General features: G+C 50.4%; 1 protein-coding gene across 5 annotated transcripts in view; it reads left to right on the forward strand.

Annotated features, from left to right (window-relative positions):
• Positions 1–17,877, forward strand: part of Bcl11b (BCL11 transcription factor B) — a 94,441-nt gene that overhangs the window by 21,479 nt on the left and 55,085 nt on the right. For 2 of the 5 annotated variants that reach the window (XM_076921236.1, XM_076921235.1), the window contains exon 3: positions 17,363–17,578. The exons of 2 other annotated variants lie outside the window; for them this stretch is intronic. In XM_076921236.1, the coding sequence (XP_076777351.1) occupies positions 17,363–17,578 (216 nt within the window). The remainder of the gene's footprint in view (positions 1–17,362; positions 17,579–17,877) is intronic. One more of the 5 variants, XM_076921237.1, reaches the window with a different exon arrangement.

Genomic DNA, 17,877 nt, shown 5'->3' on the forward strand with positions numbered 1-17,877 from the left:
ATGGTATATTGGCCCAGTCTTTAGAGAAGCAGCTTGAGAGAGGAGGAGAGAGAAGGAAAGAGAAACTTGGCTCTGGGGAAGAATTTAACCACATTCAGTCTGTTACTGTTTTTTGTTTGTTTGTTTGACAGTAGTTAGCAGTTGACTGGAGTATTTATTTATGTAGCGTGTGTGATAGGGTTCCTTGATGGTGCTGTTGTTAGTCTTATATAAAGTCGGGGCGGGGGATGTATAAGCCCATGACTGTGCAAACAAGACCTCCTGGCCATTCCTCCTGTCCCCCCACCCCGGGTCATCTTTTTACGGGATGTTGAGGCTTCTGTTGTTGGGTTTTTAATTTAACGCATGCCTATTTAGTGTATGCCGTGTGCCACTATTTCCAAGGGCCTTGTAAAGATCAAGCCTCCAGTTAACCTTATGAACACGCGCAGTAGGGGTTAACTCGAAGCCTACTTTACAGATGGGGGGTGGAGGGGCAAGCAGAGAATCAGTTCTCCTTGAGTCTTGGTTCTATGTGTTATCTCTGTCCTCTAAACGCGGCAAATCAGCCACTACTTTCGTTTTTGTAGGAGAGGTAACATAGTTAGGGTAGGGCCTAAGTCTGTGTGGGTGGTTCACTGAAACCTGGCTTCTGCTCCCTTCCCCCAAAGGAGTCCTCACTGGGTCATCTCCTCCTGCGAGACCCCGTGGGTTTTAACTAAGTTAGGAACAGGCTTTTTGCTCCCAGCTGGGCAATGGGTGCTGTCTACTGGAGGCCGTTCCGAGAGGAAGTGGGCCTGGAGGACAGTGGCCTCACCTCTTCTGTACATATCTGTGGTTATGTGTCCACTGCTGGGTGTGCTGCCCCAACAGTAGGATCAGAACCACCAGGAGGCTTCTGGATCCAGGGAGAGGAGGGTCAGGCTGATGGGCAGGGATCTAAGACCTGGAAGGAATATTCTTGTGTGACCCTGACTATGCCCATTCCTGGTCTGGTTCCCCATTTTCTAAGCTAAAATGTGAGAAGGGGTGTTAGGTGTGTGTGGGGGGAGGGGGGATGGGGAGGGTCAGCAGTACTGGGGAGGGGGTTGTTGATAGGGAAAGGTTGGACCTCTTGGTAAGCCTCAGACCCTGGGTGGCATCTGTGGCTTCCCACACAGAATACCTGGACCTGGATCCTATACTCCTGAAGTAGACCTGCCTTCCTGTCCAGAGCAACCCCGAAGTCCAAACCAGCCACACCTAAGGATTTGTCAACATCCCTGTCATCCATGGGCTAGATCTAGGGGGCTGTTTCCATAACTTTCAGGCTGTTAGTGTGTCCTTACAGGAATAGGACAGCTGTGGGTGTGGGGACCAGCCCTTAAATGCAGAGTCATGTAAAATGGCTGCAGCCCCAGTACCTGGGCTATACCCCAGTGATGATACCAATAACTCTTAGCATTCAGGAAGAATAAACTTGGTTTTCCTCCAGCTGTCTGAGTGGTTTCCTTTCAGCTTTTCCAAGACAGACCACATTCCTGGAGAGGGTAGGGAGGGGTCCAGTTAGAGATGGCCCTCAAGGTTAGAGGCCAGGTCCGGTCCTGGGTTTAGGGTGCTGGCAAGGGTCTGGTTTCTTCTCCCTTAAAAAGAAGTGAGTGTCCTCTCTTAACCCTTTTCCACCTCCAGCAAATGGCTGGAAAACTGTTTCAGGGTCCTAGACCAGAACTAAGTTCTTTCTTGGAGTCGGAGCTGGGTCTGCCCCACCCCCACCCGAGTTCAAAACTAGCCAATTAAGGGACCCAAACAGTGCGGTCTTCCCTGCATCGTTGGCTTGTAAAACTTTCCCTGCAAACCAGGCGACTTTATTCGCTGGGAAAGGGGAAAAAGGCATGTAATTTTCCTGACCTGGCCTTTGCTTTGGGGAAAATGGGAAAGAAAGTGATTTTTGTAAACAGAGTCTGTTGAGCCGCAAAGGAGGTCGGGGTCTGTATACTGCAGTGCAGGGGTCTGGAACGTGGTCCTTGGTTGTGGTCGTGGTCCCTAAGGGTTCAGGGTGTTTTGAGGCCCACGGGAGGGAATCTGGGGTGGGGATGGACATCACAATCTTGCCCATTCTGACTTTGAACTTCCTCAGGCTCTAGCCACAAGGCACAACTAATGCGATTTCCCTTGCGCCGCGAACTTGCAACTTGAAAGACCTTTCCCGCCTCTGGCCGCCAGCAGCCCCTCCCCCACGCGGCCTCTGGCCCTCCTGCCCCTAGACTCCGAGAGAGGGGACTGGGACTGTGCTCCTCGGCCTCATCCACGTGGTGTGCACCTTCAAACTCTGCTTTCTTGGAGGGCTCTCGGAAGTTTGGGTCCACTGACACCAGTTCACTCAGGAGAACACGATGACCTTCCTTGGAGCCAGCCGCGCTGTGCTCTGGCCTGGTACAAGACGCGATGTGCACACCTACACCTTGGAGACTGCACCCGGGCCTCCCTGGGGGCCGGTGACCGTCCCCGGGTCCCTCCGGGTCTGCTGGGGACCTCCGCCGTGCTGCTTTCTTTCGGGCCCTGGAGCTCTCCAGGTCCTCCTCGGGCCATTCCTGACTGCCCTCCCCGCCGTGCACGTTGATTGCGCCCTGGGCGGGAGGCGAGCGGGGCCGAGGCCATGCATAATTCCCGGGCTTAATGGAGCAGCTGCCCGCGTGGGGCGGGTGCAGGCGCAGCTGACCCTGCAGCCGTCTGGCCTCGTGGGGCAGGCGCTCTCCTTTCTTCCCTGTCCGCTTTGGCCGGGGTTGGAGGAAGGGGTGGGGGCTGGGCGAGCCGAAAGGCCACTCCTGGGGGAGGGGGGGTCCGTCCTTTCAGCCTCCATTCTTGCAACTTTTACTTTGGGCTTGGGGGCTGGGGTGGGGGCATAGCCGCTCGGACCCGCTCCTGCAGGAGTTGCAGTGCGGGTTTCTGCAGAGCGCGCCCAAGTCCCAGACTCCTTTTTTTTCCCCCTTCTTCTTTTATGTGCCCCTTCCTCCACCCCCACCTCCACCCCGGCACCTTGGCGGCCCCCAGTCCAGCCGCAGTCCAGCAAGCACGCCGCTGGCACCACGCCAGCCCTTTTCCCGGGCTGCAGGAGAGAGATGGAGGCGGGGACCCAAGGTCAAGGGCGGGAAGACTGCCTGTCTTGGGGCCCTTTGTGCACAGACTGCCCCTCCCCCACCGCTCGCCCCCTCTCTGCCCACCGTGTCTGCGCCAAGTCGAGTGACCCCTGGCCAGGGGGATTGTATTTCAGAAGCTCCTGGAGGCTACCAGTGGCCTCTCTCCCGAAGCTGCCACCGCGAGGGGCAGATCTCACAGCCCTTGTGACTTTTGTCTTGGCTCCAGGGGCCTCCCGGGGACCTTCCCCACTCTCACCCTTGCCGCTATCGCTCAGATGGGATCTTAAGCTTACCTTGGCCTAAGGATCCAGGTGAGACCGGAAGGCAGAGGCCTGAGTCCCTCCTGCAGGCTTGCCCCATAGTGGGAGATCAGGACTTGCTGTTTCAGTGGGGGAAATCTTGGGGTTGTGACTTTGAAACACTCGGGGACAAAAGTTTTCTCAATTGTGCGGGATTGGAACCCGCCACTGGAGTCGGGTGGAACGCATGGAATTACTGGGAAATACTGGCCCCCTGCTCAATCAAACGTTGCCACTTCTCATACCACACCCCTAGAGAGAATTTGCATGCAAATGTCACCTTGCTAGAATTCCAGTCCGTATCTTAGAAATTGGCCTCTCGGTCGAAGCTCTCCTAGAGCTGAAAAAACTGTGGTAAACATTCCTCCGGAGTTGGTACTCAAAAAACCGTATGTGGCTTGCTTGTGGAAGACAAGGCGTTTGCCTTACCTGGGACATCTTTTGTAACATAGGATTGGGCCCGATTCTCTGCTCTCCATTATTCAGAAATAGGTCTGAGTTAGACAGAATCAATACATTAGAACAGTAGGTAGGCAAGGTGGTTTAAAAATGTGGGTCCATGTGTACTTAAGGTTTGGGCCAGACCGTGGGCTGCGCCTTCTGCCCTCTCTGGGTCCTGTGTCAACAATGCCTTCCTGGCATTTTGAGAGAAAGTTGATCTTCAAAAGGAAAAAAAAAAAAAAAAAAAACCACACAGGTTTAGCTAATACAAACTTTGAGCGACTGGCTTTTCTGGTGGAGTCTGAAGGTACTTGTCAATTTATTTGTTGAAAACCCCTTGGGAGCAGTAAGTCGTTCCCTGGAACGGAAACCTGCCAGTCCTGGACAGGAAGGGTTTCTCTCTGCCCGAACTTGCTCCTGGATTTCTCAGACGTCCATTTATGACAGTTCCAACAAGACAGAAACTGCCTTTGGGTATCTGTAAATAGGGTTAAAGATCACCACCCTGCCTTCAGAATGGGCTGGGAGGAAAAGGCCAGTTCCGTGTATGTACCTGGGTTCCTTTACAGAATGAAAGATGAAACACTCTCTCTCTTCTCTTCTCTTCTCTTCTCTTCTCTTCTCTTCTCTTCTCTTCTCTTCTTCTTCTTCTTCTTCTTCTTCTTCTTCTTCTTCTTCTTCTTCTTCTTCTTCTTCTTTCTCTCTCTCTCTCTCTCTCTCTCTCTCTCTCTCTCTCTCTCTCTCTCTCTCTCTCCATCCTAGCTCTTCTCAGTCAAGGGAGATGAGTATTCAGTAGTGTCTTTGGAGGCTAGGTGTGTGGGAGGAGGGCTCACTCACTGTTCATGCTAAATGGCCACCACCCCAAGGAGCAGGCCAGCTTACCACTTGTGCTTTCCTTGCTTTGACAACTCAAAAGTAATTTTAAAAATTATACATGATTTCTCCCACCCCCACCTTAACTCGATTTGAGTTAAGGCTTCACAGTGGAAGGTTTTCCTCTAGGGCTGGATGCCCCCCCCCCCCCCCACACCACGTGCCATCCTTTGGGGTAAGGGTGTTAGATATCTTTCATGCCTCGGTGCGGGTGTCAGGGTGACAGAGTGCTGCCTGGCTATGTGATTCTGAGCCCTGAGCTGTGTCCTCCGGGCACAGGTGGCTTTGCTTGGCTTTGTTCAGGAGCCGTGTGTGGGTGGTGTGCATGGAGCCCTCAGCCCTCAGCTGGATCTCCTGGCAGTTCAGCCACTGGGGTCGGTAGCCTAAGCGATGGAGGAAGCCTGCAACAGCACCCCTGCCTGACTTGGAGAAATCTCCGTGTTCTTGTAGGATTTCCTATAACACCGATTCCCTTGATGGCACCTGCAGCCCACTTAGGCATTTGATAAATATTTGTTGTTTTTGGAGCATCAGGTTCACCTCAGGGCTTAGGCATTGGGGTGGAGACTGGGGCCTTTGGCACACAGCCTGGCCTATCCTCCAACAGTCCAGGGCCAGCCAGTCCCTCAGCTGGTGCCTGTATCTGTAGAATGGGGACGTGTCTTTTTAACTTACCAGTCCCCATCTATAAAGGCGCAAAAGCCAGTGGAGCGAAGCTACGGCTAATTTCATAGACCTCATACCGGCGAGACTGTTATTGTTTGGGCCCTGGGGGCGGGGTGACTAATTTGCAAAGAGGAAAGGAATCCAACAGCTGCTTGTATAGGGTGTTGTTTTTAATGCAAAGAGGAAGCATTTGGGGGCTTTGGGGAGAGGCTTACGGCATACCGCAAGGAGACGCCGCTCCCCCGCCCCCATTCACTTCAGCGGTCCTTCTCTGCAGATCCCCACGAAACGCCCCTCCCCCGCCCCCATTCACTTCAGCGGCCCTTCTCTGCCCATCCCGGACCTCCAGATCCTCATTTTTGGGGACCGTGATGTGAATCATTATCTTAATACCTAGTGGTGTGGCTGTTACCCTTGACCTGAACACCCCAGAAAAATGTCTTCTCCCCTTCTGATACTAGTTTCTGGCCATGGAACGGTGGGGAGCAAGTTGGGGTGTGTGTGTGTGGGGGGATGGGATACAGACCAGGGGAAATGTATACAGCAGGCAGCCCTTAAATGCGGAGTCTTGCTCAATGCAGGTGAAAAGGAACCCGGATCTCACTTTTCTTTCTCTGCCTCTTCAAAGCTCTCAGAAATTAGCATCTGTACCCATTGAGTGGCAGCTGGTGACTATGAAATGGTACCTTCCTTCACTAGGGAGAAGCAGACCTCCAGTGGCCTGCAGGGGGCCAACGTTTTACTTTTTTTTTTTTTCTTTTTTTTGCAATTTTTTTTTTTTTTTTTTTTTTTTTTAATTCAAAGAGGCTTGGTTACTTTTCCCTCTGCAAATGCTGGGTGACCTGAATTCCAGTTTTAATAATAACCTCTTGCTGGACCCAAAGCCTTCAGGCTTGTCCTGCTCTTCAGGTATACTGATATTGACCTTGCTGTATATCTGAAGTGCTTGTCAGCTTGGGCTTGGATTTGGGATGGTGGGTGTGTGTGTGTGTGTGTGTGTGTGTGTGTGTGTGCGCGCGCGCACGCGCGCACGTATCTCTTCTAGCTATACATATTGCAGTGATTAAATGTAAGGCTCCAGTCATACTAGACAAGCATTCCACCACTGAACTGTAGTCCTTGCCCTGTGTGTGTGCTCGTGGCGCACCCTCAGAGCCCCTGTTCCATCCTCTGAACTGGAGGTGGGTGTGGGGACCACAGATGGGCTAGGTCTGCATCGTAGGGTAGGCTTGTCCCAGGAGTATGGCACCTGTAATTGAATACAGACCTCAGTGAGTTCCTTGTGGGCACGCAAGGATGCACAAGGTAGGTATCCAGGTTCCCTACTCTATGGCCGAATTTGTCCTGGAAACATCTCCCGACTCCATGCAGCCCAAATTGTGTGTGGAAAAGCCGGAGAGAAGCGGAGATCCTAGAAGCCCGTGCACACTCTGTTTGCAGGAGCAGGCTCTTGCATCTTTTGTTAGTGGCAGTTCCTTAATTAACCCGCAGATTAGGGCTGCCTTCTTTTGACACGTACATATATTTTGGGGTATAATATTCTTGTTCTCCTCAAACTCAACCGGAACCACTCAGGAGCCTCCCCAGGGAGCTATGGCTTCTTCTCTCCCTCCTGTCCTCCCAGCTTTTCCCTTCCTGCTCCCTCCTACCCACCCTTCCCTTAAACCCAAGTGGGCTTGTAGCTGAGTGGAGGACAGGCGTGTTACACACAGCTAAATAAATCATGTTTACGCTTGGCGTTCTTGGTAGTGAAAAAGCTGCTGGCTGTTTCCACTTCCTTATTTCTCAGCATTTGCTTCCTACCTGTTTTTGAGTCTGTGCCCAGAAATAGTAGTTTTGTCAAATGAGGGGATAATGCCAGCCAGCCTTTCCTGCTGCCAAGGAAGCTGCTGGATTTTGCAAAACAGAGTGACGTTTTTTTTAGTGACACTGATTTTTCCCCCCTTAAAGAAATTAGGGTGTAGAAAGAGGGGTATTTAAAATGCACATGGCGAAGGGGAGGGAAGGGAAAAGCTTCCTAGCCACTTCTACTTAGGGCTTGTAGCAGGCAGGGTTAGAGAAGAAAGGTCTGGGTTGGGTTTTTTTTTTTTTTTTTTTTTGTTGTTGTTCGGTTCTCCCAGGGTAGCAGGCACCCGTAGGAGGTGCAGATGCTGTTCTGAGCCCGGAGAGCTGAGTCAAGCAAGCTCCTTTTCAGTCCCAAGACTTCATTTTCTCAGATTTGGAGATACAGTGCAATGATTTTTTTTTCTTTCCTTCTGTTTAGTTTTGGGTCTGTTTAGTTCCGGAGGCTTCCAGAATGGTACTTGCTGCATTCTTTTTCCGAGGTACCAGTTAGGAATGTCACCCTGGGCTGGGGTGGGAGCTTGTCGACACCCGACTGACAGTCACTGCTTCTGTACAGCATGGGCTACACAGGCCTCCCGCTTCTGCCTTTAACCAGGGATGCTGTTTTGGGGGCACGTGAAAAAGTCACTTTCGTGATGGGTCCTGCCTGCCAGGCAGAGGGCTTCCTGGGTAATCAAAGCCAAGTTCAGGTTTGTGGATTAAAAAAAATGTAAAAAAATGATTTCAAAAACAAGCAAGTGGCAGATAAACAGGCCACTCCTGGAGGAAGGTGAGACCTGTTTTCTCTGGAAGATTCCTGCAGGAATGGTGTCCATGATCGGACACATTAGCCCTGCTGCAAGATGGCCAGGAAAAAAAATTACAATAAAATCAAAGTAGACATGCTATGCTTCTCCACAATTTCTAATGGAAATATTTTGTAGTAAAAATGATATTTCCATTGAGGACTGCGCTGCCAGCATCTTTAATTACATTAAATAGTGGTATAAGTCTCAGCTGAATGTAAACCTTCGGTACGTCCTCCGCCGTTAGCTCGCTAGATTGACTTGGAAGCATCATTGTTGCCAGTGTTAACATGATAACCACCTTTATTAAATTAATCCCACTAAGTGTTAATTTTTACATATTTTGATGTGCTCACACCCTGCCTGACCTCTGGTGTGTTAGAAGATGAAAATGAATTTCACGTCAAAAAAAAAAAATTAAAAAGGTGTTGTCAGACTGTGTGGTCCCCCTTAAAAGGAAATGGGTGGGTTTTTTAAAATTTATTTTTAACATATTTATTTATTTTTGCTATCAAACGCTACTAGGCTGAGAAGCAGGCTCACAGTATGTGTATTAAATACCATCCACGTACAGAAAACTGAGGTAAAGAGACGACTTGGTTGAAAGTAATTACAGGCCTGCTCCTTTCTTTAGTCAGTGACATTTCAGACCTAGCGTAGAAACATAAAGAGACAGAAAGAGCCTGCCCTTATGTGAGGCAAAGCATTCAACCCTACATTCTGTGTCCATTCGAAAGAGGCACCGAGATGACAGGGTGGAAGTCAGCTAAGTCTAGAGGAGAAGTGGATTAAAAAAAAATTATAATGGAGGAGATCAGTTACTCATAACTGACTCACACAATACAAACAAAGCACGCCGTTAAGGGCTAGCGGGGGTCCTCTTTTTATGGTTGATTTTCTTTTTTCTTTCTTTCTTTTTTTTTTTTTTCTTTCCCTTGAACTTTCTCTTTACCAAGTTTACTTTTATTCCATCTGAAACAAGAAACCCTGGCAACACAGAAGCTGGGAGTTCGCTTCCATCCTGGTGGAGTTTTAGAGTCTGGTCTGTAGAAGGGGGGGGGGGGTGACTGCTGACTTGCCTCACCCTGGGCAGCTCTACCTATGTGAACCTTCAGTGAGCTCCGTGCTCTCTGCCAGAGGCACTGTGCTAAACCCGTGCTGATCCTTTCCTAGTCTTTCTTTTTTTATCGGCCTGTGCTGTTTTCTTTCCTAATTCTCCAGGATCCTCATGGTTCAGAGGTGCATCCGTCTCCTCTTTCCTTACTCTCTGTGTTTTCCTCAACCAGAAGCTAAGTTTGGAGCTCCTGGCACCTTCTCATTATAACAACATCCTGAACTCAGCAACTTCCAAACATATCTTGTTCAGGGTCAGATCTGAGGGACAAGTTCGGTGTTTTTGGGCTTTCCAGTGTGTCAGGCCCAGTGGATGCTGTCGAGGAAGATAAAGGAGTCCTTCGTTTAAAACTCCCAGGAGGCCCCAAATCTGACAGTTCATTTTGTGGGTTATTTCCTTATGGTCATGTGACTTGTTTTCACTATGGATTTCCTCTCAACTCCACCCCCTGAGCTGGAAAGGAAACAAGGGGACATAGGGGGCGCATGAGCGAGCTTGTCATTGGAGTCTGGTCCTAAGTTTTATTTGTGAAAGGACTGAAGGGTCTCAGGCTCTTCTTTCTGGGATCCAAACAGTGTACTGAGCTGTTGACTTCCATTCGTAGGCGGTATCTTCATGGGCTCTGAGCCTGTGCACACATGCGGTAAGCCATTTGTTCTGGAGGCAAAACCAAGATGAAGTTTCTGAGGTACTTGACTGACTTGAATTGGAAGGCTGGATCTGAGAAGGGCTGATGTAGCCACGCAGCTTCTGGCTAAAAGGCCTAACATGGGGAAGAGGGGCTTTCTTTGCTAGGCATTAGCTATTTTTATAGGTAAGATTAGAGACTCTGCCAGCCCCAGCTTTGTCCTAGCCCCTGTAGACTCCAGGTAGATGCCTTCACCTGTCCATGTTTCTGACACAGATGTATGTGCATGCTTCTGGTGTGTGTGCTGGCGTCTCTAGCTTCTCTCTCTTTGTCACAGATGTGCTCACCCATGTTTCTCTAACTAGTTAAACACATGGCCTCCTCCTCTGGTGTCCCTAGGCCCTGTCATTCCCAGAATCCTGGACCCTAGTTTGGTGGGCTATGCCTGCCAAGATCACAGATGATGACCCCTATTTACTGTTCTGTACGCAGCAGCCTGAAGCTATCAGGCTCAGACTTTAGCAGCAGGTGAGTGTGGCTGACTTACTCTCCAGCAGTTCCAAGAGCTCCAGGCTCCCTCAAGAGAAGCAAAAGAAGAGGTTTTGGTTTCCAGTTTCCTCAGCAGGTGCCTGAAACGGGCTGGAACGGTGAGGCTCAAAGAACTGACTGTCCGGCTCCTCCACCTCACCCTGGGTAGATCTGAGGAGATGCTTCAGGGTCATCTGACACCTTAGTGGCATGTGGACTATCCTCCTGCTCTACCCTGGAGCCTTTGGAAGCTGTAGGAAGATTCTGGAACAAGTGGTGTAGCCTCATCTGTCTTTGGCTTTGGGTACAGAAAGGGGATCTGCTTGCCCCAGGGGATTTCAGCAGCTCCTTGTCTTGAGGAAGTTAGGATTGGCAGCCATTGAAACAAATGCTCCTGGAGCTCGGGGAAGTGGTGCCACTGTGTACCAGCTTTTATTGTTAGATGCGGCTGCCCAAGAGGATGGTCTCTTTTCCAACACTGGCAGGAGGCAGAACTCAGGTTTTGGCATGCCAGCGGAGGCCACAACCCTCTCTTTGCATCCCCTTAACCCTTCCCTGGAATGCCTGTCAGGGGATTAAAACTGTGTTGGTCTTTGGCAGTTACAGATGAGGGAGGGGCTTGGGGGAAGGCAGCCTGGCTCAGGATCCAAAAGATGTGCGGCTTTCTCCTAGGGTGCCTCTGAATCTTTTCACGATGGCTTCAGGGAAGATGTGCAGCTCTGTGCGCCTGGGGCCGTGAGTGGTGTCCTCCGGTGGTCATTTCAGGAAGCGGTAGTAACAGTAGTTTCAGGCTCCATCATGCCTGTGGTCCTTCAGGCTGTGGCCCGGACATTTTTTCCCCTGCCATAGACACCCATCCCACAGAGGCCTTCTCTGAGTCCAGTCATAAGCAGTAGATGATGAGGACATAAACTCTTTCATCTGCATCCAACATTCGGTCACCCCCAGCCACCTGTACGGCCACCAACCCAGAGGAAGGGCATTGTGGGTTTGGATGCTTTATGTCTCCCATGTGAAGATCTGGGAGGAGGAACTTTAAACACATCTGTGAGACCCCGTTTTCCCATTGTGGCAAAAGACTCATGCACACCACATTCCGGTCAGCCAGGGACTGGCGATTTGTGATGGCCGTCGCACGCTGCATATTCCTGAGATGGGGGAGCAGTCTGCTCAGACTGAGGATCTAGAAGTGAGAGATAGGAGTTGGGGAGCTCTCAACCTTTTCACAGAGTTTCTCGGTTGGGCAATAGCTGTGGGGCCGTGAGCCCAGCTAGCCTTCCCCTGGCTTGCTTTCTGGATCTGCCTTGGAGGCCTGATCTGGCTTCTAGGTTTTCATGGCGATAGATAATGTTTATCGGAGCCGTAGCTTGTCCCTTCTGCTTTGTTTTATCACTGCAGCTTACTTCTTACAAATGAAAGAACAAAAGAATTTACTTGTTGAGCTTTCTCCCTAGACCTGGGTTGCTTTGACAGTGAGGGACAGAGAGGTTTTCTTTGGGTCATTTCTGTTCCTCCTGTCTCAGCTACTCCTTATCCCCTGACCCCACCCCCAGCCCCACCACTCATAAATAGAGTGAGAGAGAGGCTAGTGATGGCAGGCCCAGACCTTGTCTGGGGAGTTACCCAGGCCTGTCTCCGTTAAGGTGGCACCCCACCCCTTTGAAATAGAAAATTGCCAAAATGGATGTCGTTGGCTGCTAATTAGGTGAATTTTAACTGCAGGACTCATTTTACTACTTAATTCAGTTATTATGTGTGAACCTATAGCAGGGCTCAGCCTTAGTAGATGTAGCTGTATATTACGGCCTATCTCTGCTGTACCACCACGGGGCATCATGTTCTGAGCAGGTTCTGACTTTTCAAGCCTAATCTGCCCTCCCCTCCATCTTCTGTCTCTCTACCAAACCGGAAAAAGAATCTTAATTTCCTGTGGAGCTGGGAGGAGGCGGGCTAGAGTCAGGGTAATGATTCTTACATATGAGCAGTGCGTCTGGTTACATGTTATTTTCCCTCTACCCTCTTAATACACAGCATTTTTTTTTTTTATCATCCTTAAGACAAAGTAGCTGGCAAAATATTTAAGTGATCAGAAACAAATGTTTTTATTTGCCCGCGTGCGAATTGGGTTATCTGCCTATCTTGTTTACGAAATCCGGGGCTGCCTTCCCCGCACAGTATGCTTGCCTCTCGAATCTTCCCCGGCCCCCATTTCCATATTTCTGCGTGCTTGTTCTTTGTTAATCACTTGGCAAGCGCTTATTTGAATATTAAAAATTTCTTTAATCATCAAACGCAGAAGCACAGTCTCATGAATATTCATATTCTCCCCCCTCCTCAGACTGGATTCTAGTTCATTACCCCGCAGTAAAAGCCAAACAGCCATCAATCGCTCTCATTACTGGCTCTGGCGTTTTGATTGGCTGCCTGCTGCCCATAGACCATTTTTTTTTCCCCTTTTCTTTTTCTTTCTTTTTTTTTTTTTTTTTAATTTACCTTCTTCTATGAGCTGTCTTATACCTGCCAACAACTTTAAAAAAAAATCAACAATGCAAGAATAAATTCCTCTGGTTGAAAACAACTTAGCAAACTTGTCAAACAGCCCTTGTAGCTTGCTGGGCCCTCCCGGGATACCTACCGGAGTCACAAATCTCCCTCCTCTGTCCTTCTGGTCCACCCTAGTCCCACCAAAACCCAAAAACCAAACCAAAATAACCTAAAAACAAGGAAAAAGGGGGGGGGGTAGGGAAGAGATAGAATTAAATAAATAAATAAATAAAGAGAAACTTGAGCTCAGAGAGATGAATATTTGTCAAGAGAGTTGACGTAAGTTTCATTTGCATAATGACTTTGTACTTCTGCATTAATAAAATTTGCATATGAAGCCATGTTAATTACTCCTGATCATGCTTTTTGCATTCATGCATAGTAATTTTCTCCGACTTGTGAGAATTAATGTCTTGGCACGAGGGGGGGAAGGGGCGCGGGGACTGTCAGGTTCCCTCGCCAGAGTCCCTCGCTCACACGCGCTGGCGTGGCTGTCTGTCTCCTTCTTTGATCTCTGACTCATTTCTGCACTATCAGTAGGAGTTCTCGCCTTAAAAAAAATGTATCCGTTGAAAGGCACCAGTAGGGAGAAAAATAGACTTCTGTACGGTGTGTGCCACGCCACCTCTTAGGGTAGGAACATGGGATCTGCTGCCTCCCGGTTGCAGAGTGGCAGCCTCGGAGGATGCTGCACCAGGAAGGCTGCTCTGGGAAGGCTTGGTTCCCTCAACCCGGGCTGGGCGGTTCCAGGCATTTTTTTGTGTCTACAGGCTCCTGGTGGTGGGCGTGTTGCTGCTTAGTGCGCATGTGCAGGGCATGGAGCCCAGCATCTGTAGGGACCTGCTTGCAAGGAAGGCGGGCTTCAGACTTCCTTCAAGTGCCTCACCCCCAGGAAGGCATCAACAGTGATCTTGTCCTCTGTTTGGACTTTAGCCATTGTATCAGAGGCCGGTTTGGGAGAATTTTTGGCTATCCCTTCGTAGGTGGCTCAAAAACCAAGAAGTCAGTCTGATGTTGACTTTGGAGCCTCGTTTTCACATTTTTGAGAGGGGCAATATATCCCCCACCCCAATAGGGATGCTTTAAGCTTGCATGGCATAATACAAGTATCTTTTTTTTTTTTTTTATTTCTTTCGCCCTAATTAAAATGTACTTTTATGATAAAACTGAGGCAGCCAGGGTTTCACTAAGCTGCTCGGATCCTACAAGCAGCTGAGATAGTGTCTGCATCCCTCCCCCCACATACCTTGATACATATGGGTCTGTTTGGACTGCATTAGACTGCAAAAGAAAGTGTCTTTTAAAAGGAAATGTAAAATTGTATTGTGCGTGTTATTACTGTGTCTGTGTGTGCAGTGGATTGTGGCACACCGAAGAAGCTCAGGACAGTTTTGTGGGTTAGCCCTTCCTCAACTGCTGAGGCATCTCACAGGCCAGCATCTTCTGTTCATTACCGCGGAGCTTCTGGGAACAGAACCCTAGTCCCAGAGCATACTAGGAAAGTACTCAAATGTTGAACTCCACATCCCAGAGAGCTTTTTAAAAAAGGGGTCCTGCAGAGGCTTGGAGAGAGCAGGCTTCATGCTGTGAAGAGGCTTGGGGAGGAGAGGACAGAGAGCTCCAGGTCTGGAAATAAATGACAGTTACAGTAAGGATGGCAGTGGCCACGTTTACTAGGTGTCTGGCTCTGGTTGCACAGCGCCCTGACAGTCCCTTAAAAAACATGGTGACCGAAACAGAAAAAGTGACCATTTGAGGTCACAGGCTGAGAAATGGCCTAGGAGGAAGTTGAACCCATTTTTCTGTCTCTGTCTAAATCTCTGTTTCCGTCTCTGCACGACCCCCCCCTCCCCAGACCCCCAGGCTGACATCTCTCTGTGTGTCAGGTACGGAGTCTGTTAACAGATCTGAAGAGCTGCCTGTTCTAGATTCAAGGCCGGCATCTCTTCCAGTGGAAGTCTGAGGCTGGGAAGTGGGCAGGGGTCTAGAGACAAGGTTGTCCTCACCTCTGATTTCCTTTTAAAGTAAGATGCACACATGGTGAAATTTATTTTTAATTGGCTCCATTCGTTGGCTTTCGATGGATGTACAATGTTGTGTAGCCGTCACTACTGTTTAATTGATCACACCCCCGGAGGACCACATAACCCATTGGTTCTCTGCTGCCCCCAGCCCCTGGTAATTACCACTCAATCTCCTGATGTTTCGCTGCTGAGTAGCTCACCATGGCACGGTGGCTTCTCATTCGGTTTTTGCAGGAGCTGGATTTCAAGGTGCCTCTGTGTGCAAAGCTTGGAGGCAATCTGTGTCTTGAGGACACTTCTAGTGGGTCAAAGGTTGCTCTAAAGGCTTTATAGGGACCCCACACCCGCCTCCTGCCCTTGCAGCAGGTAGACATTAGTGAGGTTGTCATACCTGATGAGGGCCTATGGCCACCTGTCTAGCCAGAGTGTTACCACCTGGTATGGGTGTGTGTCTTCATCCTGACAGACCCCGGTTCAGCCCCAGGGACATCATTCCAGAAGGCTATGGAGGCATGCAATTTCCTTTCTGATCATTGGCCATTCTTTCTGTCAGCGTCAACTCTGAGGAACTCCGGTAGGCATTCTCAGCCATGACGCTATGTGCTGACTGAGTTACGGCCTTTTGTAGAATCAGAAGCCTTTTGCTTTCACTAATGGATGGGCTGAGGTCCAGGCTGCTCAGTCTTCCCCCATCCCATGAGGCCTTTGGATCCAGGGTACCCTGGCCACTTTACTTCAGCTGCAGCCATAGAGGTGGGAATGGAGCACAGCCAGGTTTTAGAGACACTGCCGTGTTCGTGTCCCAGAGTGCTTCCTCTTGAGTCTCAGTTTCTCTCTGTGCCGTAGGAGGTGGGCCTCCCTGCTAAACATGGTGGCTATCTTATATTTGGTGCAGATTCACTGTGATGGCTTTTAAGGACCCTGAGCTCTCCATGGTCTAAAAGGAGGATCCCCATAGGGATTCAAGGCCATTAGTGGACAGGCTCAAGTACAGTGTCTGATGCAGTGGGCTTTGAGGCAAGCACTGGCCTCCCTGGGCTCTAGGTAAGTCTAGCCTCAGGTTGGACTTACCTGAGGCCCATAGGAAAACTGATATGGCTTTCTGCTCTTGTTTTGGTACTGGAACTACTGACCGTGGGCTTACTGACCGTGGCCTTTGGGGGTTGTGTGCCAGTGCAGAGACAACTGGTGCCTGGTACGAATATATCCCTGCCTCAGCAGGGTCCAGCAGTGTTCGTGCTGGCACTGGCCTCTTGGCTGGACATCACAGTGCCCGAGCTCTGAGCTGGGGCGCTTCTCAAATGTTCCAAGTTCCTGGATCCCGTGAGATTTTGAGGAGGCTTGAAACTGTTAAGGTTTGCTGATTTTCTGCAGTTCTGGCCTCTGTTCCGGTCTGTGCAATGGGTATCCTACGTCTTTGTGTTCAGGGGTATGTTAGAGACCCAGTTGAGGAAGAAGGACAGGCTCTGTGGTGGCTATGGAGTAGGGAGGCCCACCTGTGGGGATCTGCAGGTGCCAAGAGGTGAAGCTCCGGCCTGCCCTGCATGCAGAGCTGGCGAGGCTAGCTGCCCAGCGTCTTGTTGATGTTTTGGTCTCTCTCTCTCTCTCTCTCTCTCTCTCTCTCTCTCTCTCTCTCTCTCTCTCTCTGGTGCTTCTCTGCTCAATTATTTACCCAGGGAATTTGGGCTTCTTCACTTGTGGTTTTGGCAAGGGCTTCACACAAATGTTTTGCCCTGGTGGTCTCTTAACCAACGTAAGATAAATGGCCAAATCAAACGCAGGCCTTGTTGGCAGTGGAGGCTCAATGTGGGGCCGGGTGGAGGCAAGGCAGCACCCTTGCTGGCCCTATTCATTGCTGTCACTGGCTCTCCGATGAGGGAGTGGGGGACTCCCAAACCAGGATGAAGACACGAAGAGGGGTCTGAGCCATGCTAGGTTTTCTTGTGGTAAGGGAGGGAGGAGGAGGAGCTCAGGGCATCTTGTGAGCTTCTGGGGCTTGGGTGCTGCTTGCCAGGGTCTGGAAAGAAGCCCCAGGCAGTCAGCTCATCAATGTCCAGACCCTTGGAGGTAGACCTGAAGTGGTGCAGGGCTGTCTGAAGAACCTATACTGACACAGTTTCCTGCCTCTTTCAAAGAGGGGTTGCTCATATTTTGAGAGAACAAATTCTCAAGTGAAGCCCATTCTAGTTTGTTCTGAAAGACTCTTCTGGGGAATCTTAACTGGGAGTGGGGCCCTGACAGGCCTTCTGTGTGCTAACCCCCTGCACTAGGGCTTACAAAGGCAGCCCACCCCAGAAACTCTCTGGCAGCTGCAGGTGTAGCCCCTGCTAATGTCCACTGTGCACCCCTTCTCCCTTGCCCCTGGACCCCAGTTGCCATTACCGTAGGGCTGGTGTCTTCTGGGCCGAACCCTCTCGGAGGCTGTACTGTAGCCCCGTGACCTGGGACCCCTCTGTGCCTCAAGTTCCTTGTACAGTCCAGGGCCCAACTGACCAGTCTTTTCTATTGTTTTTTCTCCAGGGCCGTGCAGGCCTGCCCAGCTGCCATCGATGGCCCCCATAGCTGCCTCCTCTTCCCACCCTCCCACCTCCGTGATTACTTCACCTCTGCGTGCCCTGGGCGTTCTCCCACCCTGTTTCCCGCTGCCTTGCTGTGGTGCACGCCCCATCTCGGGCGACGGGACTCAGGGTGAGGGTCAGATGGAGGCTCCCTTTGGATGCCAGTGTGAGTTGTCAGGTAACAGAGCCGCTGCGGTGGGGGAGGTGGGCTCCCGGGATGGCGGGCTGTGCCCTGGGCAGAGCCGGGGACCCAAGGTGGGGTCCCAGGGGGGATGCATACCCCCTGCTCCAAAAAGCTTTTTTTGGGGGGGGATGGCAGCAGAAGTGCCAAAGATGTCAACTGAATTGTAACTTGTGTTGGTTCCCAGGGGGTCAAGGGGCCGTTGCCCCCGTATATCCCCCACCTTCAAATTCTGAGAGTCTCACTCCCAGAATGCACTGCCCGACCTCCAAATTTCATCTCTTTGGGCTGTTTAG

This window comes from Arvicanthis niloticus, chromosome 23 (assembly GCF_011762505.2).
Source record: "Arvicanthis niloticus isolate mArvNil1 chromosome 23, mArvNil1.pat.X, whole genome shotgun sequence".
Lineage (NCBI taxonomy): Eukaryota > Metazoa > Chordata > Mammalia > Rodentia > Muridae > Arvicanthis > Arvicanthis niloticus.